Source organism: Typopeltis vanoorti, chromosome 16, assembly GCF_054136105.1.
Source record: "Typopeltis vanoorti isolate ZY-2024b chromosome 16, IOZ_Tvanoo_1.0, whole genome shotgun sequence".
NCBI classification, from domain to species: Eukaryota; Metazoa; Arthropoda; class Arachnida; order Uropygi; family Thelyphonidae; genus Typopeltis; species Typopeltis vanoorti.
Window position 1 is genome coordinate 44,757,798 of NC_143564.1, and position 26,442 is coordinate 44,784,239.

General features: G+C 35.6%; 1 protein-coding gene across 1 annotated transcript in view; it reads left to right on the forward strand.

Annotated features, from left to right (window-relative positions):
• The window catches only part of Ilk (integrin linked kinase), a 165,384-nt gene that overhangs the window by 23,479 nt on the left and 115,463 nt on the right, over window positions 1-26,442 (forward strand). The window contains exons 3-4 of the mRNA XM_090406216.1: window positions 19,263-19,358; window positions 25,562-25,658. Coding sequence (XP_090262342.1) covers window positions 19,263-19,358; window positions 25,562-25,658 — 193 coding nt within the window. The remainder of the gene's footprint in view (window positions 1-19,262; window positions 19,359-25,561; window positions 25,659-26,442) is intronic.

Below are 26,442 nucleotides of genomic sequence, written 5' to 3' on the forward strand. Positions count from 1 at the left end.
CCTGTCAAAGGCCTTAGCAAGGTCCAGTAGAATCACTGTAAACCCATTACCCTTATCTAGTTCAGCGGTCACTGTGTTATAAAACGTGAGCAAGTTACTGAGGCATGACCTACCGTTCACAAAACTATGTTGTCCTCCATACAGTATCTCATTTTCATCTATCCAATCCTGTATTTTTCTCTTGACTATTTTCTCCAAGACCTTGACAACAATTCCTGATATGCTGATTGGTCGGTTATTTTCAACAGCAGTCTTGGGACCTCCTTTATGCAGTGGAACTATTTTCCCCTCTTTCCACCCCCTTGGGACTAACCCAGACCCGAGACTCAAATTAAACAAAATGGTCAAAGGCACTGACAATTCTTTAGCCGCTTCTTGTACGACACAAACTGATATACCATCCAATCCCACAGATGAATTGACATTGAGGTTTTGTAATAGCTATTCACTGCCACTTCTTTCACCACAATTCCTGTATAAGCTGTTGGTTCTTCCATTTCTGCAATGTCACCACCAGGATGATATACTCTTGCAAAGTGCTCACTCGGTAATTCTACTATATCAACTGATTCGGTTACCTCCCTACCATCGGCATTCTTTAAAATCATTCTGCCATATACATTTTTTCTTTTACTTGCAACATATCGAAAAAACTGTTTGGGATTCTCTTTAGCCTGCATGGCTAATGTTCTTTCATAATCCGCTTTTGCTTTTCTTACCACACTTGTTACCCTTCTGGCCTGCGCTTTATAACGTTCATGTGCCTGCCGGTCATCTTTCTCCTTAAATTCCCTCCATAGTTGTTTCTTTTTTTGCAGCTCAAGCTTAATGATGTTATTCATCCATTTAACTCCTACTTGATTTATTATTCGGACTCTAGGTATACAGTCAGCCATTGCTTCATGCAAACACTTCTTAACCGCCTCACATGCACTATCAACTTCTAGCCCTTGCAGTTGTACATGCCATGGCACTGAACCAATCAAACTCCTAAGCTTGTCATACTTACCAGCCCGATAATTCCACATGTACCCTGTCTTAATTGTAAATTCCACACCTTTAGCCACCTCCCAAGTCAAGACCCTATGATCACTCTCACCAATTGGTGGCAACGTGGTCATATTCGTTACAGTCAAATCCTCAGATGCAATTACTAGGTCAAGCACTCTCTGATCCCTAGTATTTTCCATACATGCTGTCACAGATAGTTATCCCTTAATAACCACATAAAATCCAATTCCTTCCTCCCATGTGTCCTCTCCTCCCTCTAATCAATGCTACCATAGTTGAAATCTCCCATAATAATTACCCTGCTTCCACTCATTTCTTCTATTTGCTTATGCATACTATCTCCACCATCTTTTCCATCACCTGGTCTATAGCAGCACCCAATTGTATATTTTGTTCTGCTAGCCTCAATCTCACACCAAATGGCCTCAAATGTGTTCTTTTCTCTATCTTGCAATTCAACTTCTATTCTCCTTGGCTGCAACTCATCAGCTATCATCAATAATACTCCTCCCCCATTTTATTCTCCCTGTCATTCCTGAACACACTATACCCCTACATTCAATCCCACTAGCTATATCATCTTCAGTCAGCAATGTTTCACTAATGCCAATAACCTGTGGTCTGGAAGTGCCAACCAAGGCCAAAAATTCTTCCTTCTTGTTCCTAATACTCCTAGCATTAGTATACATGAATTGCAGACCTCTGTTAACCCCATCCCTACCTTGATGCCTTGTACTATCCCATTCTGATTTGTTGTCCTTATTTGCTCGGGCATATTATACTCATTCATACACTCAACTGCCTCCCTAAGGTCTGCATATCTACTCCCCCCCCCCTTAATAAATCTAGTTTCCCTGATTCTGCACATCCACTTCATTCAACAACACTTTTTCAAGTCTCCTTACACCGAATCCATTCAAATGCAAACCATCCATCTTATATAGATCCTTTCGCCCATGAAACTTACTCCACACGTCCACAAATTCCACACCACACCACTCGTCATGCATAACCCACGCATAAAATCATTTGCAATTATGGCCCTCCTTTTGAACTCTTCACTGTCATACTGCGGAAAAAGACTAATCATCCGGACTCTCTCACTCTTTTCTTTTGCTACCTCAAACAATTCATTTAGGTCCTCTATCATTTCCATTTTATCTCCTTTCAAATCATTCGTACCTGCCGCCACTATCATTTCTTTCACTCTTTGCTTTTGCTCCCTAATAGACTCACTTATGTCCTTAATGGTCGCACCAGGTTGGTACGATTTTGTCAAATTCTCTACTATCACACCTCGTACTAACGAATCTCCATACAGCACTCACTCCTTCATTTTGTTTACGCTCATAATCATACTCTTATTTTTCCTATCATACTTTTTTTTATTGGCTGGTATACTCGGTAGACATTTGTGCATATTTTCCAGCTGCCGCTTTGCTCTATGTATCGCTCTGCTCAACAGCGCGATCTCACTCATTGCATCTATCTAATCTTTCTTATTATCTGTTGAATCATTAATTTGCTTTGTATTAATACCTTCATTCACACTTTCTACATTCATGCCCTCACAGTTCTCTGGTACAACCTCGCAATTTCTTATTATATTGCTATTTTCTACATTCTGAAATTTGACAAAAATATCACACTCACGACCTGAAACACACTTTAATTCCTCATTTTCCTTACATGCATCACCAAATAGATGAGTGCAAAAAGAGTAATCATAAGGGAAGACTTTAATTATCCAAATATTGATTGGGTAGCAGTAGAATCTCATGAGAAGAATGAAAATGAATTTATTGAGTTGTTGCAGGACAACTTCCTCAAGCAGCATGTGACAGAAGGAATTCGAGGTCAAAGAGTGTTAGATTTGATTATAGTGTCAGAGGGCATTTCAGTTAAATACCTAACCATTCCACCTCTGGATGGTGACAGTGATCATGCAGTACTCACTTGGGAAGTGACTAAGTTTATAAATGTTCCACTCGGCAAATGGTTACATGCCATACTACAAAGCAAGAAATTATGAGACCAACTGAGTTTACTGAGCTCAGTGGAATGGGATCACTTGCTGGATGGGAAGAATATTGACAGTGCATGGCAAGCATTTAAACCATACGTAAATGATGCCATATCAGAATGTATCCTGAGAGTTAGAAGAATAAATAGGAGAGTAGTCAAATGGATTTGTAATCTTATTAAACAAGAGATTCGTAAGAAAAGGACAATGTGGAAGGAATACCGTGTGCATAAAGACAATGTCCATTGCAAAAATTATAAGCAGCAGACTAGAATAGTCGCAACTGTTGTACGGAAAGCAAAGTCTGAGCAGGAAAAGAAATTGGCTCTGCGTGCTAAAGACAACCCACAAGAATTCTATCGATATGCTGCAAGTAATAGAAAGAATGAACATGAAAGAATAACTTTTCTAAATCCAGATGGCATGAGGATTGCAGATACAGTGGTTCTTCAGCTAATGAGTGCCCATTTTGTTAAAAGCTATTAACCTGGTGACGCAACATTGAGCTCATTGCTACATCTTCACTGGATGAAGAAAACGCAGATGTATGAAGACGAGATATTAGAGCTATCGCACAAACTGAATAAGAATTCAGCAATAGGTACTGATGGGATATCAGCACATATGCTAAAAGAGTGTTCAGCAGAACTGGCCATTTCCTTGACCAGGCTGTTTAATATGTCTCAGAACATGGAAGATTCTGCAGTAATAGAAAGAATTTATGGTAATTCCATTGCACAAGGATGATATAAAGACCGATGTATTCAACTATTGACAATTAGTATCTCAGGAGTGGTGGTGAAGATTTTGAAAAAATTGGTTAGGCCTTGCATTCAAAAATGAGGTGACAGTGAATCTCTACTTTGCAACGAGCAACATGGGTTTATTACAGGAGGGTCATGTTTTAGCAACTTGCTCATAATTTACGAGGGTGGTCCGTAAAGTTCTTGGCCTCGACCAGAGATGGCAACCCTATCGCCAAGATTTTTTTTTCTAAGTTGGTACATCTGTCATAAGCATCCATGTGAAATTGCAAGTCATTCTATCGAGTAGTTTGTTTTATACTGCTGTCTGAAGCAAAAGTGTTATCTGTATCCCTTGAAATGGATAAAATTGAGTATCGTGTGGTTATAAAATTCTTTGTAAAGGAAGGTTAAACACTCTTCTTCATTTTCGACAATTAAGAAATGGGCTGCTAAGTTTAAACGTGGCCATACCAGTCTTGAAGATGATCCACATGAAGGATGTTCAAAAAGAGTAACAACACCAGAAATTTTTGATCAAGTGCACGATATGGTATTGGATGACCAGCGAGGATATATTTCTCATGAAGAATTTCAAAGAAAAAGCTTTGCGCAAGATGGGTGCCAGACTTGCTCACAGCAGATCAAAAACACACACGCATGAAAATCTCTGAAAAGTGCTTGCAGCATTTTAACAAGAATAAAACTGATTTTGTGCATCGATTTATTACTATGGATGGGACTTGGGTTCACCATTACACACTAGAATTCACACAGCAGTCAAAACAGTGGAGATAAGCCGGTTGTTCAGCGCAAGAGAAGACAAAGTCAGAGCAGGAAAGGTCATGGCATCAGTATTTTGGGATGCTAAAGGTATTTTGTTTATTAATTAACTTGAAAAGGGTAAAACAATAACTAGGAATATTATTCTGATCTATTAAGTAGATTAGACGGAAAAATTCGAAGAAAAGACTCGGTTTCCAGAAGAAAAATATCATCTTTCATCAGAACAATGCACCTACCCACACAGGTGTTTTGGCAATGGGAAAATTAAGGGATCTGCACTACGAATTGCTGGAACATCCACCCTATTCCCCAGATTTGGCTCCCTCTGACTTTATCCCCTCCCAAAACTAAAACTCTTCCTTGCAGGTCAGTGTTTTTCTTCGAATCAAGAGGTGATTGCAGCTGTAGAAGGGTATTTTACAGATCTTACTGAGAACCACTACAGGGATGGGATAATGGTGCTGGAGCATCGCTGGAATAACTGTATTAGTCTTAAAGGAGATTATGTTGAAAAATAAAAATAATTTTGAAATTATAACTCATATTTCACTGAAAGGCTGAGAACCTTTCAGACCACCATCGTATAACAATGTCACCATTGAACTAGACAAGGGGAAATGGATACACCATGATACTTTTGGATTTTGCTAAGTCTTTTGAAAGAATACAACATGGTAGACTTGCATAAAGTGGAGAATATGGGTTTCGATTATGGAATATTAGCATGGATAAGAGGATATCAGAAAAAACTGACGGATATCAAAAAGTGGTATACAGGGGATGTGAGTGCAAGATTTAAGGTAACCAGTGGTGTAACGCACCAATCAGTTCTTATTCCACTTTTATTCAGTCAGCATGTTAATAATATTGGGAAGGATTTGACAAGCAACATGCAATTATTTGCTGATGATGTAAAGATATGTAGGGTAATCAGGAATTCTGCTGATATGCATTATTTGTAGAATGATTTCAATAGGTTGGTATTGTGGGCATGGGAAAATGGATGTCAGTTCAATGTCAGTAAATGTAACTTCATTTACTTTGGGGTGATTCGATATCCAATGTCATATTATATCAGTGGGGTTATGCTAGAAGAAACTGATCAGGCTAGGGATCTTGGAGTGTTAATAGATAGGAATTTGAAGTTTAGGTGCCATGTAGCAAAGATTGCGGATACAACTCGAAAGATAATTGCAATGCTGAAACAAACTTTCACATGTAAAGATGTACTTTTTTCCTCTTTACAAGGCCTTGATGAGACCTCACTTGGAGTATTCTGTGCAAGTCTGGTTTCCTGATTCATGTTGTGATTCTGATATAGTGGAGAGAGTGCAAAGGACAGTTAAAAATGTTAAAAATGATATCAAGATTGTGGAATACTGGCTATGAAGACAGATTGACAATTTGTAGACTGCAGACACTAGCAAAAAGAAGAAAGCAGGATGATTTGATTGAGTCTTACAAACTTCTGATAGGGTCATACAGGATTTCAATTAATGGAATTTTTCAATTTATAGAGGGTGGGTAAAGGACAAGAGGGCATCCTTTGAAGCTGAGAATGAATGCTGCTAAGAAGTGGATGAGAGCTAGATTTTTCTCTCATAGGATGGTGTGTGATTGGAATGAATTGCCAATACACAAACATTGTTGTGTGTGCAAGCAGTGTGAATGAATTCAAAAATAACTATGACAGCTGGTGCATGTTGTATATGGCCTCCCTCAATGAGTCACTGACTCCATGGAGGTCTCTCTTAATAATAATAAAAATAAAATCAAGATGGGGGTGCTTAAAGATCAAAGCTGTATAACTGAGAGGAGACCTCTAAATAACTTTTAAAGGAATGAGAACCGACCAGGATTTCTGACCTAATGTCCAATCCTCACCTTCTCCTGGAGCACCCTGTTAGGTATCTACCCGGATACTGAATGAACGACGATGTGCTGTCAATTTGGGATTTAGCTGATCAAATTGTATTCTTATTGTATTAAACCACAATATAAAATGATGTACAACATGACAGAATTTCATACCAGCTGGGGCACTGCCCAATTTAACAATCGCCATTGTTTTCACCATTGTTTGAACTTGGGCGAACAGCGAAAAGTCAGCTGCTGTGACAAATCCTGAAATGCATCCCAACTCAACATCACCAGAGTTCAAGATCAGTAATATCAACATAAGAAGCCTGGATGGCAAATAAATGGAACTAGCTGAGGAATTGGATAAGTACCAGATTGACTTAACAGGGGTTACTGAAAAAAAAAAGACGAAAACAGAGCTCTTTCTGAGCAATAAATACAAAATGTTATATTCAGGCAATAGCAATCAGGGACAAGCAGTAGTAGTAGCTATAGTATTCAACACTAAATACTAGGCTAATCTTCTTGAATGGCAGGCAATATCAAGTAGAGTGATGTGGGCAAATGTCAGAATGGAGAACTGCATAATGAGACTTATTTGTATCTATGGTCTCACAGAAGATGGTACTAAGGTGGAAGTGAAGGAATTTTTTGAGGCTTTAGAGAAAGCAACTGACACAATGAAAAATGAAAAGTTGGTCCTTGTTGAGGATCTACATACCAGAGTAGGAAATGATTGTCAGACACACAAAAATATTTTGGGAAAATTTGGAGAAAAGAGCAAAGCTAATAATAATGGCAAATACCTGTTGGATTTCTGCTCAGGACATGGACTAGTTATTACAAAATATTTTGGGAAAATTTGGAGAAAAGAGCAAAGCTAATAATAATGGCAAATACCTGTTGGATTTCTGCTCAGGACATGGACTAGTTATTACAAAATATTTTGGGAAAATTTGGAGAAAAGAGCAAAGCTAATAATAATGGCAAATACCTGTTGGATTTCTGCTCAGGACATGGACTGGTTATTACAAAATATTTTGGGAAAATTTGGAGAAAAGAGCAAAGCTAATAATAATGGCAAATACCTGTTGGATTTCTGCTCAGGACATGGACTGGTTATTACAAAATATTTTGGGAAAATTTGGAGAAAAGAGCAAAGCTAATAATAATGGCAAATACCTGTTGGATTTCTGCTCAGGACATGGACTGGTTATTACAAAATATTTTGGGAAAATTTGGAGAAAAGAGCAAAGCTAATAATAATGGCAAATACCTGTTGGATTTCTGCTCAGGACATGGACTGGTTATTACAAACACCATGTTGCAACATAAAAATGTGCACAAATTCACATGGAGAGAAGAGACAAGGAATAAGAAAAGTCTCACTGACTATGTTATGATTGATAGTGATATTTTCTGGCTGGTTCAGGAAACTAGAGTGTACAGAGGATTTGTAATTGGAAGTGATCACCATGTAGTCTTGAGCAGGATAAAATTGAATTTCATATTGAAAAGAAGAATGTTTAAGAAGGTTTTAAAGCGAATAAAAGTTGAACAGCTCTCAGATGTGAACTGTAGACTAAAATACACAAACATTATTCAAGAATAAAATGAAGGAGTTTAAGAGCAGGAACAAAACTTTGGAGATTCAGTGGCAAATCCTGAAGAAAACATTGATTGATTCAGCGAGAGAGGCATGTGGTGAGGTTATCTGCAAGGATAGAAAAATCAGAACTCCATGGTGAACACAGCAAGTTAAAGAGACAGTGAAGGAAAAGAAGAAAGCATATCGAAAGTTCCTGGTGAATAAGCCAGCTTGTGTTCTTAGAGAATACAGAGAAAATGTAAGAAAGCAAAACGTGTAAAACCAGCTAAACAAAACTCATGGGATGAATTTGGTAAGAACATAGAAAAGAAATACCAAGAAGGTGGGAAAATGTTTTGGAGGTTGTTGAAGAAACTCAGAAATAGAGGAAAGAGTGCTGTATAAAAGTCTTACAGTGGCTGCACTGCATAGATCTGAATATCTAGATAGAGGAACAATTTCAGATGATTTCAGTAGAGCTCTCATAGTACCCATATTTAAAAATGAAATAAATAACACTGAATGTGAGAATTACAGAGGTGTATCCCTACTGAATGTTCCTGGTAAAATTTATGCAAGTATACTTGACAGATGGTTGAGGATTGTGGAAGGGGAGCTTGGTGAAGAACAATCTGAATTCAAGAAATAAAGGCTCTCAGGATCAGATTTTCACTTGACCACAGATAATTGAGAAATCATGGGAATATAACAAACATCTGTATTTAAGTTTTTTAGCTCTGGAAAAGGCATATGACGAGATGCCAAGAGAAAAGCTCTTCAAAACACTACTGTTGTATGGTGTCATTAGGGCCATTTTATCAAACATTACTTAGTCTTTGAGTTGTAAGTTAGCATTAGAATTGATGGAAGTGTAGAAAGATGGTTTGAAATTAAATCTGGTGTCAGACAAGGATGTACATTATCCCCTCTGTTATTCATTATCTATATGGATCACATTATGAAGGAAAGTGGTATTAAACCTGATGTTAATCTCAGCTCTTTACTTTATACAGAGGATGTTATACTTTTAAATAATCTGGTATAAGTCTGCAAGATTCCCTGACTAAATCGAATAACTGTTGTAATAGATTTGGTATGAAGGTTGCAGAACCATTGAAAATATCAACTGCATTGTGAATAGACAACATATAGAACGAGTAAAACATTTCAGCTACTTAGGCACGGTTTTTAGTGAAGATGGTAAATTAAATATAGAAATAGACAGCAGAATCAACAAAACTGGTATGGTAGGAAGTCAACTGAATGAATTTATATGGAATAAGAGAGAAATTAGTCAAATGTTAAATTAGCTCTATACCAGACAATCCAACGAACTTTAACTTATGGATCTAGAGCTGGGTTAAAAATAAAACACTTGACCAAAGAATAGAGTCCTGAGAAAGATTAGAGTCATGAATAGATGGCGTCAATCGTATCATATTAAAAATTAGGATATTAAGAAAGAACTTGATATTGTTAGCAGAGCTATTCTCAGGTGTATGATAACTTAAACAGAATGGGAGAGGAATGATTAGCAAAACAAGTGTTCTCTGCCAGGTTCGCAGGAAAAAGACCCGAAGGAAGACCAAGATATAGGTGGATTGATACAGTAAAAAGTGCCTTAGAAGACAGAAATGTAAGTGATAATGTTGGAGTCGTGACAGGTAACAGATTGATTTGGAGGGAAATTGTAGATAGGAAGTTAGTAATGATGTAAATTTTTCATGTAGTACTATCACATCCCCTGTACACCCCTTGAAGATACATGTCAGGAATTTGATGATGATAAAATCAAGACTTGAAGTAACATCATTCAAGATCTTTGTGGAATCTTCTTGGGGATCCTCTCATGTGATCCTCTTGGGGATTCTGTTTTATCATGTTTCAGTCATTGGCTCTTGGTTTGGTATTCTCTGAAGCCAAATACTGTTCACCTGTTTAGCTCAATAATCCACGTACAAAGTTCATTGACATGAAGTTTTAAAAATACTCTACAGGGAATATCTGGTTGTCTCAGATCAACAAATATTTTCTGGCTTCCTGCTCTGTACGACATCTTACCATCACGTATCTGAAGATTCTCCCCTACAGACTTATAAGAAGATAAATAATAATCATCTTCTCCTCTTGCACAAGGACATTCCTGACTTGAGAATCACTCGTTTAAAATCTATCATGAAACCAGTTTGTGAAGCAGAAAATTTAGTCAGAAATAATTTCCTCTCCAGAAAAGAATGGACAAGAACGTGAGATTCAAACACTGATAATCTAACTATAAACATGGTTTTGAGGTATTATTAACCAAACTCCTGTCCTGGATCTTCTCCGTAATACATGGATCACTCTTCACAGGATTGGCACAAACCATGGAATGTGCAGATTTGCTGTTCATTTGGTGAAAACATCTTTCTCCTCAGTGTGACTGTAGTTCTTCTAACCAAACAGTTCATTACTTTATCACTGAATGCAGGGCTTATCAGAGTGATTGGTCTGAGTTCCTTCAAGCTGTACTATCAACACTAAACTGGATCACAAACTTGGATTTACAATTATAGTTTTTATACTTTTTTAGGATCATATTTTTTTAATGTGTTTACTTGTACTGTATGAGCCAAACACTAAATAAATAAATATATAAATTTGTCTTACAGAGTCTTTGTACATTATCCGTGTCTCGCATCCATAGAGAGCACTCATGAATATGCATATTTCTAGTATTATCAGCTTTGTCTCAAGGCTCACAGCTTTACTTTTCCATGTCTTATTCGTTGCCTGTAAACTTATGTTCACTTTTGCTGTCTAAGTTCTTATATTCTTTTTGTCATGTGTCAAAGTTGTTTGTGAATTCCACCTCTACTTTGGCTTCTCTGTTTCTGGGACTATTTCTTTTACAGCCATCTTGTTTGCAGATACTACTTTGTTATTTCTGTCTTCCAGCTCTTTTTACTGTAATAGATTTCACTTCTTCCCATAGTGCTTTCCTGTATACTTTCCCAGCCATAAGAGTGGAATGAGTGGGTCACATTTTCTCTGGCACAAAAATAAGGGATGCAAATTTAATTACATATCATTATAGGTAATTAAATGTTTTTTATTACATCCTTTCTCTTAATGTTACATGATGATCAGCATTCATTTTGATAAAATTCTGGAGACTAATCACCATATTAAGAGTAATAACTGTAATTTCCGAAACATTTCAACCTTCATATTATGGTTATACTATGGAGTATATACATATATAAAGAGAAACAAATTACATTGCATTTCAGACAGTATACCAAAGTAACACTAATTTGATCAACTATTACCATACTGGCCTGATCTCTTGTGGGTGGGGGAGACCCTATATCAAAGCTACATCATGTTTTACATTGCCAGTGATCAGATTCATGTGAACTTTTAATGATGCTACTGTATCATAATCAGTATTTAAAATAAGGGTTGAGATTTGTTTTTAACAACTTATGGCTAACTTCCTGGAATGTAACATTGTCCTAATTATCACCTGTTAGGGGGGGAAAAAAAGATTATCTGGGCCAAATTCTTCACGATTATCTTCACAAATATATGCCACCCATATTCTTGAGATTTTTCAACAGTCATTATTGTTGAGATTAGGATGGTTGATTAGTTTCACAAGGCTTCATTAAATTTGCACTCATACTAGATTTTGATGTGATGCAAAGAAAACAACCTTTCCAGCCAGTTTTATGTGGAATATTCAGATTATGATCTAGCAGATTTGTCATCATCAAATTCCTGGTGTGCACTCTTGTGGGGAAGGGGGAGATACAGGATATTAGAGTACTACATGAAAAAATTAGATCATTACTAACTTTATCAACAATTTCCCTCAAATTAATCTATCTGTTCAAAACTCCAATGTTATCAGATCTCTTACTGTATCAATCCATGAAAGCTTTGGTCTTCCTCTGGGTCTTTTCCCTCCTGCCATCATGGCAAAAAATACTCATTTTGCCAATTTTTTCTCTTCCATTCTGTTTAAGTGACCATACCACTTGAGATTAGATTTGCTAACACATTCCTGAATGCTACCCTCATCAAGTTATTTCTTATTAACATCATTTTTAATATGATAGTACCGTTGATGCCATCTGTTCACTTCCCTGATATTTTTCAGAACTCATCTGTGGCCTGTAGTATTTGATCAAGTGTTTTATTTCTAACCCAGCTCTCAGATCCATAAATTAAAATTGGTTTGAGCATTGTATTGTATGCAGTTGGTTTAGTGTTTTGACTAATTTCTGTCTTATTCCATATAAATTTATTCATTTGGGCTTTGCTAATTCTGTTGTCTATTTCCATATTTAACTTGCCATCTTCATTAAAAATTATGCCTGCATAGCTGAAATGTTTGCTTGTTCTTTAAGCTCTCCATTCAGGATGTTTTCAATGTTTCTACCTATTTTCATTGTCTTTGTCTTGTTATTTGCTGATTTTCATACCAGATTTATTACAGCTCTTATTCAATTTAGTCAGGGAATCCTACAGACTTGTAGTGGATTTATTTTGAAGTATAACATCATCTGCATAAATAAAGAGCTGAGATTAACATCTCCAATTTTGATATCGGGTTTACCATATGTATAGAAAAGCTTATGTGTCATTCATTATATATAATAGTGCTCTATTGGATAAACAATACCAAGAGAGAAAAATCACATTTAATAATGTAGTAATATTTTGCTAGTTTTCTACCCAGCATCTTCAGAGCACAATTATAACTGTGACAAGTACACAGAACTGAACTAAATAATTGTGGAAAACAGTTCAAATTTAACTGAAACTGCACAATGTCCTTACATGGCCAGATAACGATAAAGTTAATTTGGAGAGGTCAGGCTATTAGCTCTCAAAATGAGAGTCTCTCAGATCTTTGGCAAATTTATGTAACAATATTTGTTGAGATTGGGAGACTGCTTCATAGCTGATTCTAAAAATAGTCTCTCATATCTATAATGATCCTATGTAATATTGATGTTTTCCTCCATCTAATCCTATGTGAAGGAATATCCAGAGACTGCGTGCTAATCCCGATTAATATGCAGATGATCACCTTTGTAATTTTTATATTCAAGGCAGACATTAACTGATCTACCAGTCTGTCCAAAGTAGGCTAAGCTATGCAAAAGAGCAAAGATGTGCCATGGACATCATATTTGCAGAGCGCTTTGGCTATTTTTTCTACTTCCTATAATAGTATGATTTTTTCCTATAAATTACATATTTTATCTGTTTGATTTTCGTGTATGCAGGATAAAAAAACTCAAATTTCCAGGAGAAAAAAAATCCAGCCACTTCTGTATGAGATTGGCTAACTCACCTACAGTTGAAAAAGTCATATAAAGACTCCTCTCATCACAATGTGAATCGAACTTAAGTTATATCATTCAAAAGGTTCATTGTTTTGTCTAGCACTTGTTTTGTAAAACAGTAGGTGCTCGTACACATTTATTGCTAGCAGGTAAGTTGAAAATTCAAATAATTCCACATCAGTATGCCGTGTCACTATTAATAAAGATGCTGGTATGCCGGTCCTGTCATTCTAGTTGCACTATGGAGGTGCTAGTAGAGCAGTCCTTTATGGTTTGAATAGTGAATATGTTTTTCTTCATATGTATTGGATTATTAAATCATCTCTCTATTCTCTTGTTCACTTTATATTCTTTGACTAATGATTTTCTAGCTATGTTTATAAATTTAGCAGGTACGTTGGTGGTCTGAACAGTTCTCGGCCGAACAATGAAAAAACGAATTTATAATTTCAAAATTATTTTTATTTTTCAATATAATTTCCCTTAAGATTAATAGATTTATTCCAGCGATGCTCCAACACCATTATCTCATCCCTGTAGTGGTTCTCAGTAAGATCAGCAAAATACCCCTCTACAGCTGCAATCACCTCTTGATTCAAAGAAAAACTTTGACCAGCGAGGAAGATTTTTAGTTTTTAGAAGAGATAGAAGTCAGAGGGAGCCAAATCTGGGAAATAGGGTGGATGTTTCAACAATTCATAGTGCAGATCCCTTAATTTTCCCATTGCCCAACACCTTTGTGGGCAGGTGCATTGTCCTGATGAGAGATGTTTTTTTTCTTCTGCAAACCATGTCTTTTCTCACGAATTTTCATCTAGTCTGCTAAAAGATCAGAATAATATTTCCCATTATTGTTTTACCCTTTTCAAGATAATTAATAAACAAAATGCTTTTAGCATCCCAAAATACTGATGCCATGACCTTACCTGCTGATAGAATCGACTTTGTCTTCTTTGGTGTTGAACAACCAGCTTCTGTCCACTGTTTTGACTGCTGTTTGGATTCTATTGTGTAACGGTGAATCCAAGTCTCATCCATAGTAATAAATCGATGCAAAAATCAGTTTTATTCTTGTTAAAACTCTCCAAGCAGTGCTCCGAGATTTTCATGCGAGTGTGTTTTTGATCTGCGCGGACCCATCTTGCACAAAGCTTTTTCATTTGCAATTCTTCATGCAAAATGTATCCTACATGTTCTTTTGAAATGCCTATAGTCTCAGCATTTCACGCACGTTGACTCACCGGTCATCCAGTACCATATCTTGCCCTCATCAATGATTTCTGGTGTTGTTACACTTTTTGGATGTCCTTCACGTGGATCATCTTCAAGGCTGGTACGGGCGTGTTTAAACTCTGCAATCCATTTCTTAATTGTTGAAAATGAAGGAAAAGACTGTCCACAAACTTTTATGAACTTTGAATAATTTTTTTGGCATTAAACCTTCCTTTACAGAGAATTTTATAACCGCAAGATACTCAATTTTATCCATTTCACAGGATTCAGACAACATTTTTGCTACAGACAGCAGTATAAAACAAACTACTCGATAGAATGACTTGCAATTTCAAATGGATGCTTATGACAGATGTACCAACTTAGGGAGAAAAAAAATCGTGCTGATAGTGTTGCCATTTATGGTGGTTGAGAACTTTTCATACCACCCACGTATTTCATCTTTTCCTGCTGTTTTGCCCCCTTTTTAGGACTTCGATACAATTTTCTCATTCTTGGAGGTCATCATCATCAAATCCTGCCATGTACCTTCAAGGGGTGTACAGAATATGATAGTACTACATGAAAAATTTACATCGATACTAACTTCCTATCTGCAATTTTCCTCCAAATCAGTCTGTTACTTGCCACAACTCCAACATTATCAGAACTTATATTTCTATCTCTAACGCACTTTGTACCGTATCAATCCACCTATATCTTGGTCTTCCTCTGGGTCATTTTCCTGCCAACCTTGCAGAAAATACTTGTTTTGCTAATCTTTCCTCGACCATACCACTTGAGATTAGCTCTGCTAACGCATTTTGGATGCTGACAATGTCAAGTTCTTTCCTAATATCCTCGTTTTTAATATGATATTGCCATTGATGCCATCTGTGCATGCCTCTAATCTTTCTCAGGACTCTCATATCTTCGGTCTCTAGTCTTTGGTCAAGTGTTTTACTTCTGACCCAGCTCTCAGATCCATAAGTTAAAACTGGTTTGAACATTGTCTTGTATACCGCTAATTTAGTGTTTCGACTAATTTCTCTCTTATTCCATATGTTATTCAATTGCCTTCCTTTGTTGTTCTCTTATTCCATATGAATTTATTCAATTGACTACCAGCTTTGTTGATTCTGTTGTCTATTTCCATAATTTACTATCTTCACTAAAAAATCATGCCTAAGTAGCTGAAATGTTTTATTTATTCCACAGGTTCTCCGTTCACAACACAGTTGACATTTTCAACGATTCTGTCTATTTTCATTGTCTTTGTCTTTTTATTGCTGACCTTCATACCATTTCTATTACAACAATTATTCAATTTAGTCAGGGAATCTTTCAGACTTGTAGTAGATTTATTTACAATTGTAACATTGGCAGCATAAAGCAAGGAGCTGACATTAACATCTCCAATTTTGATATCATGTTTAATACCACTTTCCTTCATAATATGATCCATATAGGTAATAAATAACAGAGGGGATAATGTATATCCTTGTCTCACACCAGATTTAACATTAAACCACTTTCCTATACTTCCTTCAATTCTAACTGCTGACTTACAACTCAAATAAAGACTAAGTATTGCTTTATATAATGCCCCATTGACACCATATAATTGTAGCATATTTAATAGCTTCTCTGTTGGCACCTTGTCATATGCCTTTTCCGGATCGACGAAACTTAAATACAAATCTTTGTTATATTTCCATGACTTCTCAACTATTTGTCGTAAAGTGAAGATCTGATCCTGACAGCCTCTATTTGACCTGAATCCAGCTTGTTCTTCACCAAGCTTTTCTTCCACAATTCTTCCCAACCGTTTCTCAAGTATACTTGCATATATCTTATGAACACTCAGTAGGGAAATACCTCTGTAATTCTCACATTCAGTTTTATTTCCCTTTTTATATGGGTACTGTGAGAGCTTTACTCCAATCATCGGGAATTCGTCCCTCTGTCCTAGCCTTCTGAAGTATGCAGTGCAGCCAGTGTAAGACTTTTATACCACCATACTTCATCATTTCTGATCGAATATCATCTACTCCTGCTACCTTTCCATATTTCAAGCCTTTGATGGCTTTTTCTACTTCAAGTATGGATATGCATTCCTGACTGTATGCCTGTTGAGTGTTTTTTACCACTGTGCTATCACTGCTTGTTTCATTTAGCAATTTTTGAAGTAATTACTCCACACTTCCAGGATATCTTTTTCTCCCTTTTTCATGTCACCTTTATCATCTCTAATTCCTTTTATAGCACTCTTTCCTCCATTTCTAAGTTTCTTCAACAACTTCCCGAATATCTTGCCACCTTCTTGATATTTATTTTCTATGTTCTTACCAAAGTCCTTTCATGACTTTTGTTTAGCCAGTTTTACACAGTGTTTAGCTTTCTTACATTTGTCCCTGTATTCTCTAAGAGCACAAGCTGACTTATTTGCCAGGAACTTTTGATATGATTTCTTCTTTTCCTTCACTGCCTCTTTAATTTCTTGTGTTCACCATGGAGTTCTGATTTTTCTATCCTTGCAGACAACCTCACCACATTCCTCTCTGGCCGAACCAGTCAGGGTTTTCTTCAAGGTTTGCCACTGAATCTCCAAGGTTTGGTTCCTGTTCTCAAACTCTTTCATTTTTTTCTTCAATAATCTTCATGTATTTTAGTCTATGGTTCACAACTGAGAGCTGCTCAACTTTTATTCACTTTAAAACTTTCTTACATGTTATTGTTTTCAATATGAAATTCAATTTTATCCTACTCAAGACTAAATACTGATCACTTCCAATTTTAAATCCTCTGTACACTCTGGTGTCCTGTACCAGGGAGAAAACATCACTATCAACAATAGCATATTCAATGAGACTTTTCTTGTTTCTTGCCTCTTCTCTCCATGAGAATCTGTGCACAATTTTATGTTGGAACATGGTATTACTAATAACCAGTCCATGTCCTGAGCAGAAATCCAACAGGTTGCTCTTTTCTCCAAATTTTCTCAAAATATTTTATTTTGTCTGATAATCATTTCCTACTCTGCTATTTAGATCCCCAACAAGGACCAACTTCCTTTTTCATTGTGTCAGTTGCTTTCTCTAAAGCCTCAAAAAATTCCTCCACTTCTACTTTAGTAAAGCCTTCTGTGGGACCATAGGCATGAATAAGTCTCATTGTCTAGTTCCCCATTCTCATATTTGCTCACATCACTCTATTTGAGATTGCCTGCCATTCAAGAAGATTAGCCTCATATTTAGTGTTGAATACTATGGCTACTTCTTTTCCTTGATTGTCATTGCCTGAATATAACATTTTGTATTTATTGCTCAGAAAGATCTCACCAGTTTTTGTCTTTTTTGTTTCCGTCACCCCTATTATGTCGATCTGGTACTTATCTAATTCCTCAGCTAGCTCCATTTCTTTGCCATTCAGGCTTCTTATGTTGATAGTACTGATCTTTAACTGTGGTGATGTTGAGTTGGGGTGTGTTTTCAGATTTATTCCAGTAGCTGACTTTTCGCTGTTTGCTCTGGTTCCGTGGCGAAAACAACGGGAGCCTTGTTTAACTGGGCAACGCCCCAGCCAGCATGAAATTTTGTCATGTTGTACCATCATTTTGTATTTTGGTTTAAGCCAATAAGAGTGCAATTTGGTAGGCTAAATCCCTAATTGCCAGCCCATCCTCGTTCGTTCAGTATCCAGGTAGATACTCAACAGGGTGCACCATGAGAAGGTGAGGGGTGGACATTAGGTCAGAAGTCCTGTTCGGTTCTCCACATTCCTTTAAAGGCTATGTGGAGGTCTCCTCTCAGTTATACAACTTTGACCATTAAGTACCCCCTTTATAGAGAATTTTATGACCTCACGATACTCAATTTTATCCATTTCAAGGGATACAGACAACACTTTTGCTTCAGACAGCAGTATAAAACAAACTACTCAATGGAATGACTTGTAATTTCACATGGATGCTTATGACAGATGTACCAACTTAGAAAAAAAAAATCTTGCCATTTGGTTGAGGTCGAAACTTTTCTCGGCCTTATTGATTTTATATATTTTTTTATTTCTTTTTTACATAGTCCAGAAACCCCGCTCTTGGAGGTTCATGCTTGAATTTCTGTTTCATTATTTATGTTGCTATGTAATCTCTCTGAGTATTGTGAGGAACCCTTTTAGTAATTCACTAAAATAATTATTCCCGTGCTGCATAACTTTCTTGTGATCAGCTGTTGTGTATCACTTTGAATTCTTTTAGTCCTTGATTTATATTCATCTTTCCACTGTCTAACGTTTCCTAAAAATTTTATCTATTATTTATTTGCTGATTTATTATTATTACAACTTGACATCTCCATGGAGTCCAAGGACTACAATTTACATACATTTCACCTCTAAAAGCTGCATGGTTAATTTTTTTAAACTTTACATTTTTCTTTACACTGTAATATTATTTTAACCTACTCAAAATTAAATGGTGAATGTATCATCATCATTAGGAAATGATGCTACTTAATATGATTATATAATGAGGGTCGTGCTTATGTTAATGTTGTTATAATATTATGCCATCTTTGTCAATAAAATATAAGTGCATTTGCTAATGTAAAAAAATGATTATAGTAACAAAAAAAAAGTGATTAATCTCTGTGAGAAAGTTTAGTCTCATGCTTCACATAGTTTTTTTTTCCTTCATATAGTTGTTGCGTAACAAGGCCGATATAAATGCCATAAATGAACATGGGAATACTCCACTTCATTATGCCTGTTTTTGGGGGTTTCAAGCAGTTGCTGAGGTAAGCTATTCAAGTTATCTAAATTCTTAAGAATTGAATTATGCTTTGAAAGATATTATTATGAAGCATTTGTAAAAACACTTCATTTTTATGGCAGATAATCATAACAGACTAGTTCAGTTTTGTGTTTTTGTCAGTAACATTAACATGATTTTCAGAAGTGAACTTTAATTGCGGTTTTCTGCATTTCAGCCTGGCTTCTAATGCAACTGTTATCTCTGAACAGTACTTTCAGATTCTGTGGGAAAAAAATCAAGTTTTTTTTATGTGATTCTCACCCATTAGAGGTTTTTATAATCTTATTGTACAATAGCACTGTCAGTGAGCTAAACTTTATTGATTTTATATATTTTTTATTTCTTTTTTACATAGTCCAGAAATCCCACTCTACCAAACATGGAATTTTTTTAAGCCACTTCAGGCCTCCATTAAATGGAGTGGTAGTCTCACACTACCCCACTTACACAAATTCATCTCTACCTAAGGACAATCACAAGCATGCACAGCTGCATTCCATCTGCCACCCTCTTGGCTGGAGAGAACCAGTGGGTCAACCAAGCCAGCAGCTGGCCTAATGAAAAGTAAAAATATGGGATCTTTGGAGTTGATGCCTTTTAAATAGTCACAGTACTAATGCAGATAGTAACATAAATTTTATACCCTCTTCAAACTTCTTTTGAACTTATGTTAAATCAGATATTTGTTTTGTGTTTTGACCATAAGATATGGATAATTTTATCCATTGAATTTGTTTTACGAATTAAGTTTTTCAGACTTAATTGTTAAGGAAGATAAAAGAATCTGGTCAATGGTTTGAAAATTCCATTTCTCGTTATTTACTTAATTGCATACATTGTTTGATAGTCTGAAGATTTTTATGTTTATTAAAGTTTTGAAGCCACCCACAAAAGCATCTCCACATCACCTTAAATGGGATAATACTTTTATTGTTACTTATGATATGTTGTCTTCACACTTCCACATCAGGATATGCTATTTCCTCCAAAATACAATGTGTATTTAAATTTCTACAAAAGACTAGCCTTTATAATTATATATAGATCTTTACATTACTTTTATAAAGCGAAATTATTATTTATTTATTTTACATTATTCTTAGCTGAAAGTTTTCTTGTATATAATCTTACTTTATAAATTATATCATGGTTTTAAATAACTTTATAACCATTGCTGTGGTGCATCATAACATATGTGGCTAATGTGTGTGTGGGGGGGATTCTCTTATATACTTATTCTAGATTGTTTCTTTTCAGCTACACAACTCGTCCACATTGATATTCTCACTTCCTTTGTATGTGACCTCAGTTATTGTGATTTTGTTATTGCCCAGCTTTTTACATCCATACATTAAAAATGACCTTATCACAGTTTTGTATGTCTTTCCTTTTAATTTCATTAAAAGGAAAGACAGAATGGTAGAGGAAGATCAGAAATATAAGATCATCATGATAACATTGGAATTTTGACAGTTAACAGATTAATTTGGAGGAAAATTGTTGATAGGAAGTTACTAATGTTATCCTGTACACCCTATCCCCAAGGGTACATATCAGTAATTTGATGATGATGATCTGTCTCCGTTTCACCCATGTTTGCTCCTGTTGTTGAACAGTAGTTTTGGCTTAGATAGTGGTTGTGAATTTTGAATGAAGTATTTCTTCTCAATGTGAATAATTTCTGTAACTTGAACAGAAGCAAGTGTGTGGATCTAGAGAACAGAAAATAGTCTTTTTTTGAAAGAAGAATTCATGTGGTTATCCCATTTGGTGCCATTGCATTCTGGGTGGATGAGATTGGGAGTAGCTGAGGAAAAGGAATTCCATAGTTGATGAAACTTGTACAATCTGGTTAAGGGAAAAATGAGTGTTGAAGCAGGTGGAGAGGATTGTCTGGTATTCTGGTTCATATGTGGATGATTTTCATTTGATCATTACTTAAAGTAAATAGCATATTTTCCAGTATGGCTAGTGAAATTAGAAAAAGGGATGCTATTTTGAAATAGTGCATATTAAAATCATCAAGGAAGATGACCTTGCTGTTGAGATGGTTGGATAACAGAAAATCAAGCTTCAAGGATATGAAAATGAAGAGGTAGAACAGCTTTTTAGACCTAGGCAAATGATGGAAACAGGAGATACAGAATAAGGCAAGGAAACCTTTAGACAGAAGGTCAGAATGGAGGGATTCAAGGCACATTCACTAGCATGGAATATCAGACTGTACAAATACATGACTATTAAATTATTTAAAGAATTTACAACGTATGCTGGAATATTAATTAAAAGAAACTTTAATAAATACTTCCTATATTTCGGTAATGTCACATTGCCATCTTCCTGGGAACATCCAACTATGACATGTGCATGCAGGCACTACAAAAAGCAAATGAGGCAGAAGAGAGAAACTACTGTTGTTCCTAGAGTCCTAATGGTGTCCCCTAGCAGGCTATATTGGGTTGTCTTGGCTGTTGGGCTGATGTTCTCATGATGCATGCTTCCCAAATTTGTTGAGGTTTGGAAAGTTTTTTTAGAGCTGAGGCTGAGTCTATGAACAATCATTCATATTTAAACTTGCTGCAGTGTATTAACGTGGCTTTCTTCCAACGTATTCTGTGGCAGGTATCCAGAGAATGGCCTGCAAGCCCAGAGTGACTGTACTGGTGAAACCGGATGTAGTCTTTGTGTTCTGAAATCCTGACATTTGCTGTCCTGCCTGTTTGGCCAAAGTAGGACAGTTCTAATTTGGCCAAACAGGCAGGACAGCAAATGTCAGGATTTCAGAACACAAAGACTACATTCGGTTTCACCAGTACAGTCACTCTGGGCTTGCAGACCATTCTCTGGATACCTGCCACAGAATACGTTGGAAGAAAGCCACGTTAATACACTGCAGCAAGTTTAAATATGAAAGATTGTTTATAGACTCAGCCTCAGCTCTAAAAAAAAACTTTCCAAACCTCAACAAGTTTGGGTGCATGAGACTGCCCCAAATTTGGGAAGCGTGCATCATGAGAACATCAGCCCAACAGCCAAGACAACCGAAATATAGCCTGCTAGGAGGCACCATTAGGACTCTAGGAACAACAGTAGTTTCTCTCTTCTGCATCATTTGATTTTTTCTAGTCCTGCATTCACGTGTCATAGTTGTATGTTCCCAGGAAGATGGCAATGTAACATTGCTGAAATATAGGTTGTAAATTCCTTAAATAATTTAATAGTCATGTGTTACCAACGTATAAGCCTTTCTACAAGAATGTACAAATACACGTGCTACTCATGTGGAATAAGCAGTGGACAACTAGGATGTTAACAAATAGAGATGAAAATTTTGTGACTACTGAAAGAGAGATTAGGATGATATGACAACATTGTTTTAGATGAGATCTGTCAAATAAAGATGAAAGCTATAGTGGAATAAACTGGAATGAATACAGTGATGAGTGAGAAAAGAAGGAAATAAGTCTAGCAGAGGTTGAAGAAACATTAAGTAAGATGAAGAATGAAAAATTGCCTGGAATAGATTTGTCTGTTGATGGGTTCAGAGCTTCTGGCAGTACAGGATTGAAATGGTTATGTGATATCTTTAGAATAAGTTGGAAAAATAGGGGATACCTGATAATTGGAAGAAGGAGATTATTTTTCCAATAAATAAAGGAAGCTCAGGAAGGGAGTGTAGTAATTATAGAGGAATAACATTATTGTGTCATTGTGCAAAGATTTATGAAAGCATAATGGCAACAAGAATAAGAAATAAAAGAGAAATCTAAGAGAAGAGCAGTTTGGTTTTAGAAAAGAGCAGTCAACTGTTGATTTGATTTCTGCTGTAAGGGAAATGATAGAGAGACACTGGGAATTTGAGAAAAGCCTATTTGCCTATTTATGGCATTTCTTGATTTAAAAAAAAAAAAAAAAAAAAAAAAAAAAAAAAAAAAAAAAAAAACCACCTTTGTTGGGTTCATTGGAGAAAAGCTTAGGAAAGTTTGGAAAAGAGATATGCATAGAAAAAAGAAACAGTCATGATCAAGAATATGTATGTTAAATTTAAGAGCTGCATGAAGACTAAATAATGGACTGTGACAAGGAAGTATCTTTTCTCCATTGCTGTTCATTGTAGTGATGAATAATGTCATGGAATAGTGTCCTAGAGCTAAGAAGAAACTGAACAAATGGAACAATGTGACAGCAAATTATGGGTTACATATTAATAGCAGGAAGAATGAGAGCAGCATGGTTTAAAATGTAGAGAAAATGCAAACATTAATGGCATTAGACCCAATGGCCAAGTCTCGAACACTAATGAAAACTTTGAATATCTGGGAAGTATACTGTCTATTGATGGCAGTTTACATTGGGAGATAATACGGAATTTTACTAGACCAAATTTTTTTTATCAGTGCAAATAATCTACTTTGGGAAAGTGAGGTTTCACAGAATAATCTTTTTGCCTGCACAGAATGGACAAAAAGAAGTTACTTTTGTCCATTTTGTGTAAAGCTAAGTAGATTACGAAAGGACTCAAGTCAAATAATAGTTTTATATGTGATTAGAGATTAGAGCGTAGGCAATTTGCACAAGCTCAAGCAACCACGAAAAATTAACGAAGTAAGAGGGGAAACACTTTGAGTTAAAAAGTAATGTCATAAACTATATATATATATATATTAAAATAAAATACAAATACAAAAATTTTACATAGTGTGTTAAATTTGCCAATGATACTTATCAATTTCCAAAATTGCTAATCACTCTTGACACATCAGGATAATTGAAATGTAAACATGATGAGACTATTGCCACCCTGTTAATATCTGCCTTGTATTTATGCAACCTGAGTTGATCCCATACCTTGGCAGAACAGTTGTTTTATATAAAACCCATAACAGTAATAATTATTATGTAGCCTCCTTCAAGGAATCAAGGACTCATCCAGGAGGATGAGGCCTTGACTCCTTGAAGGAGACTATCAAAGATGCTCTCACTGTTCACTAGTCTATTCCAGACACTCACCACACAATGTAAGAAGAACCTGGACTTCTTTACTTTCTAACCACAATCTTATGTAGTTTCTAGGGATGACTCTGAGTTTTTTTCCCCCACTTGGCATGAGCTATAAAATCTCATTTGTGTGTATACTATAAGATCCCCTTACCAGCTATATGTTTTTATCATATCTCATCTCTTTCATCAATTACTCAAACTTTGAAGACTGCCTGTCATGTACACAATTCTATAAGCTAGGAAGTTTTCTTTTCATCTCCTTTGAACACATGACTGTAGCTGAGTGTAGTAATCAAGATGTGCTTGTATATCCCTACAAGTTAGTGATTTCTTCAATATTACCGTCATCCAGTGTGATGAGTTTTAGTAAATCATAATATAATGTTATATTATAACCATATAATATTGTGTCTGCAATGTCCTTAAGTCCAAAATACATTACCTTGCATTTTCGACTGAGGACATTGCAGTTGTATCCAATGAAAATGCAAGATAATACATTTATTTATTCATAATTAAAATGACCAATAATGATATTTCTACTTGTATCGATAAGGTTTATCTGTTTATAAAGTTCACAGTCCGCTTTAGATAGCCTAGTCAGTAGCAGCACTTAGTTACGTGTTTTGTCATGTTAACCTATATCCCACACCAAACTGCTTCAAACTCATGCCTATATTATTCATATGGCTGCCACCATTAGAGATTTCTACCCTGGTTGCAATTTAATTTATGAACTGAAGTAGAAATAACAGAATCAGATTGGCTTTATCATCGTGCTGTTTAATTTTTGCTCTATCTCTAGGTCAAGTGCTTGTATAGATAGAATTCAAGGAATATAATATGCTAACTCTTCTTTATACCATATGTTTTATAACATACTGTGTTGTATGAAACAACATGTCATTTGCAATCAACATTGAATTCTTAAAAACCATAAAACATTGTTTCCAGAAAATATGAAAATGTCATAATCATATGGCTTAGAATTTTTTTTTCATTATATATTAAAATATAGCAGAAGGAAAAATTGTATATAACCCAGCCAGTTATATTTATGTAAATGAGACCTTACTCTTATATGACATATAACATTTTTAATGCATTATTTATAAGTTTCATTTCTGTAATTTTTCAAAGCAGATTTATGTAGTGATTTTTTTTTTTTTTTAATCTCATTATTAGGATCTGATTAATAATGGTGCTCTAGTGTCAATCTGTAACAAGTATGGAGAAACACCATTAGATAAGTCTAAAGGACAGATGTCCCAAAAGTTACATGGTAAGAAGTTTTCTTTCCTTCATGGTTACATGGTGATCAGAATTCATCATAAAAATTATGGAAACAACTACTGTATTAGAGTAAAACTTCAGTTTAATATAAACCAAAATAATCACTCGATGTTTCCACCTTCACATTAAGGTAATCATCTGGAGTATACACATATATACAAAGAAACAAGCTGCACTACAATCTATGGTATGCTAAAATGATATTGATTTGGTCAACCATTAAAACTATTGGCCTGACCTCTGGTGGGAAAAAAAAACCCATACTGCATCAAAGTTAGAGTCCTGTTATTATTATTATCATCTATTTGGTTGCAAAAATAAATTAAGCTAGAGAGCAACATGTGTGCACAAAAGTTACTCATATAAAATTGTTATTACCAAAAATCCCTATCCGTAAAAAAAAGAACACAAACGACACATTAAATTTTCACAATTTTGGTGAAGCGTCACCAGATTGGTGACAATTAACATTGGTGATGCTCTTAACACCCTACACCAAACTGATTGGAAAAATACATGTTCTTTACATCATACAAAAATTTGGCATGAACGGAAATTTAAAGAAGCTTGTGAAATTTTGATTTACCATCCTAATCTTAACATTAATGGTGATATAAAAATCCCAAGAATTTGGATGTACAATTCAGCCCACTTAGTTCTTCAAGTTTTCCAGCAAACCCTGACTTTAGGACTCTAAGCAATTATTTCAGTTTTTATTGGCCACCATCCATACTGTTTTGTTTTGTTTTAATTTATGTGTATACTTAGTAATC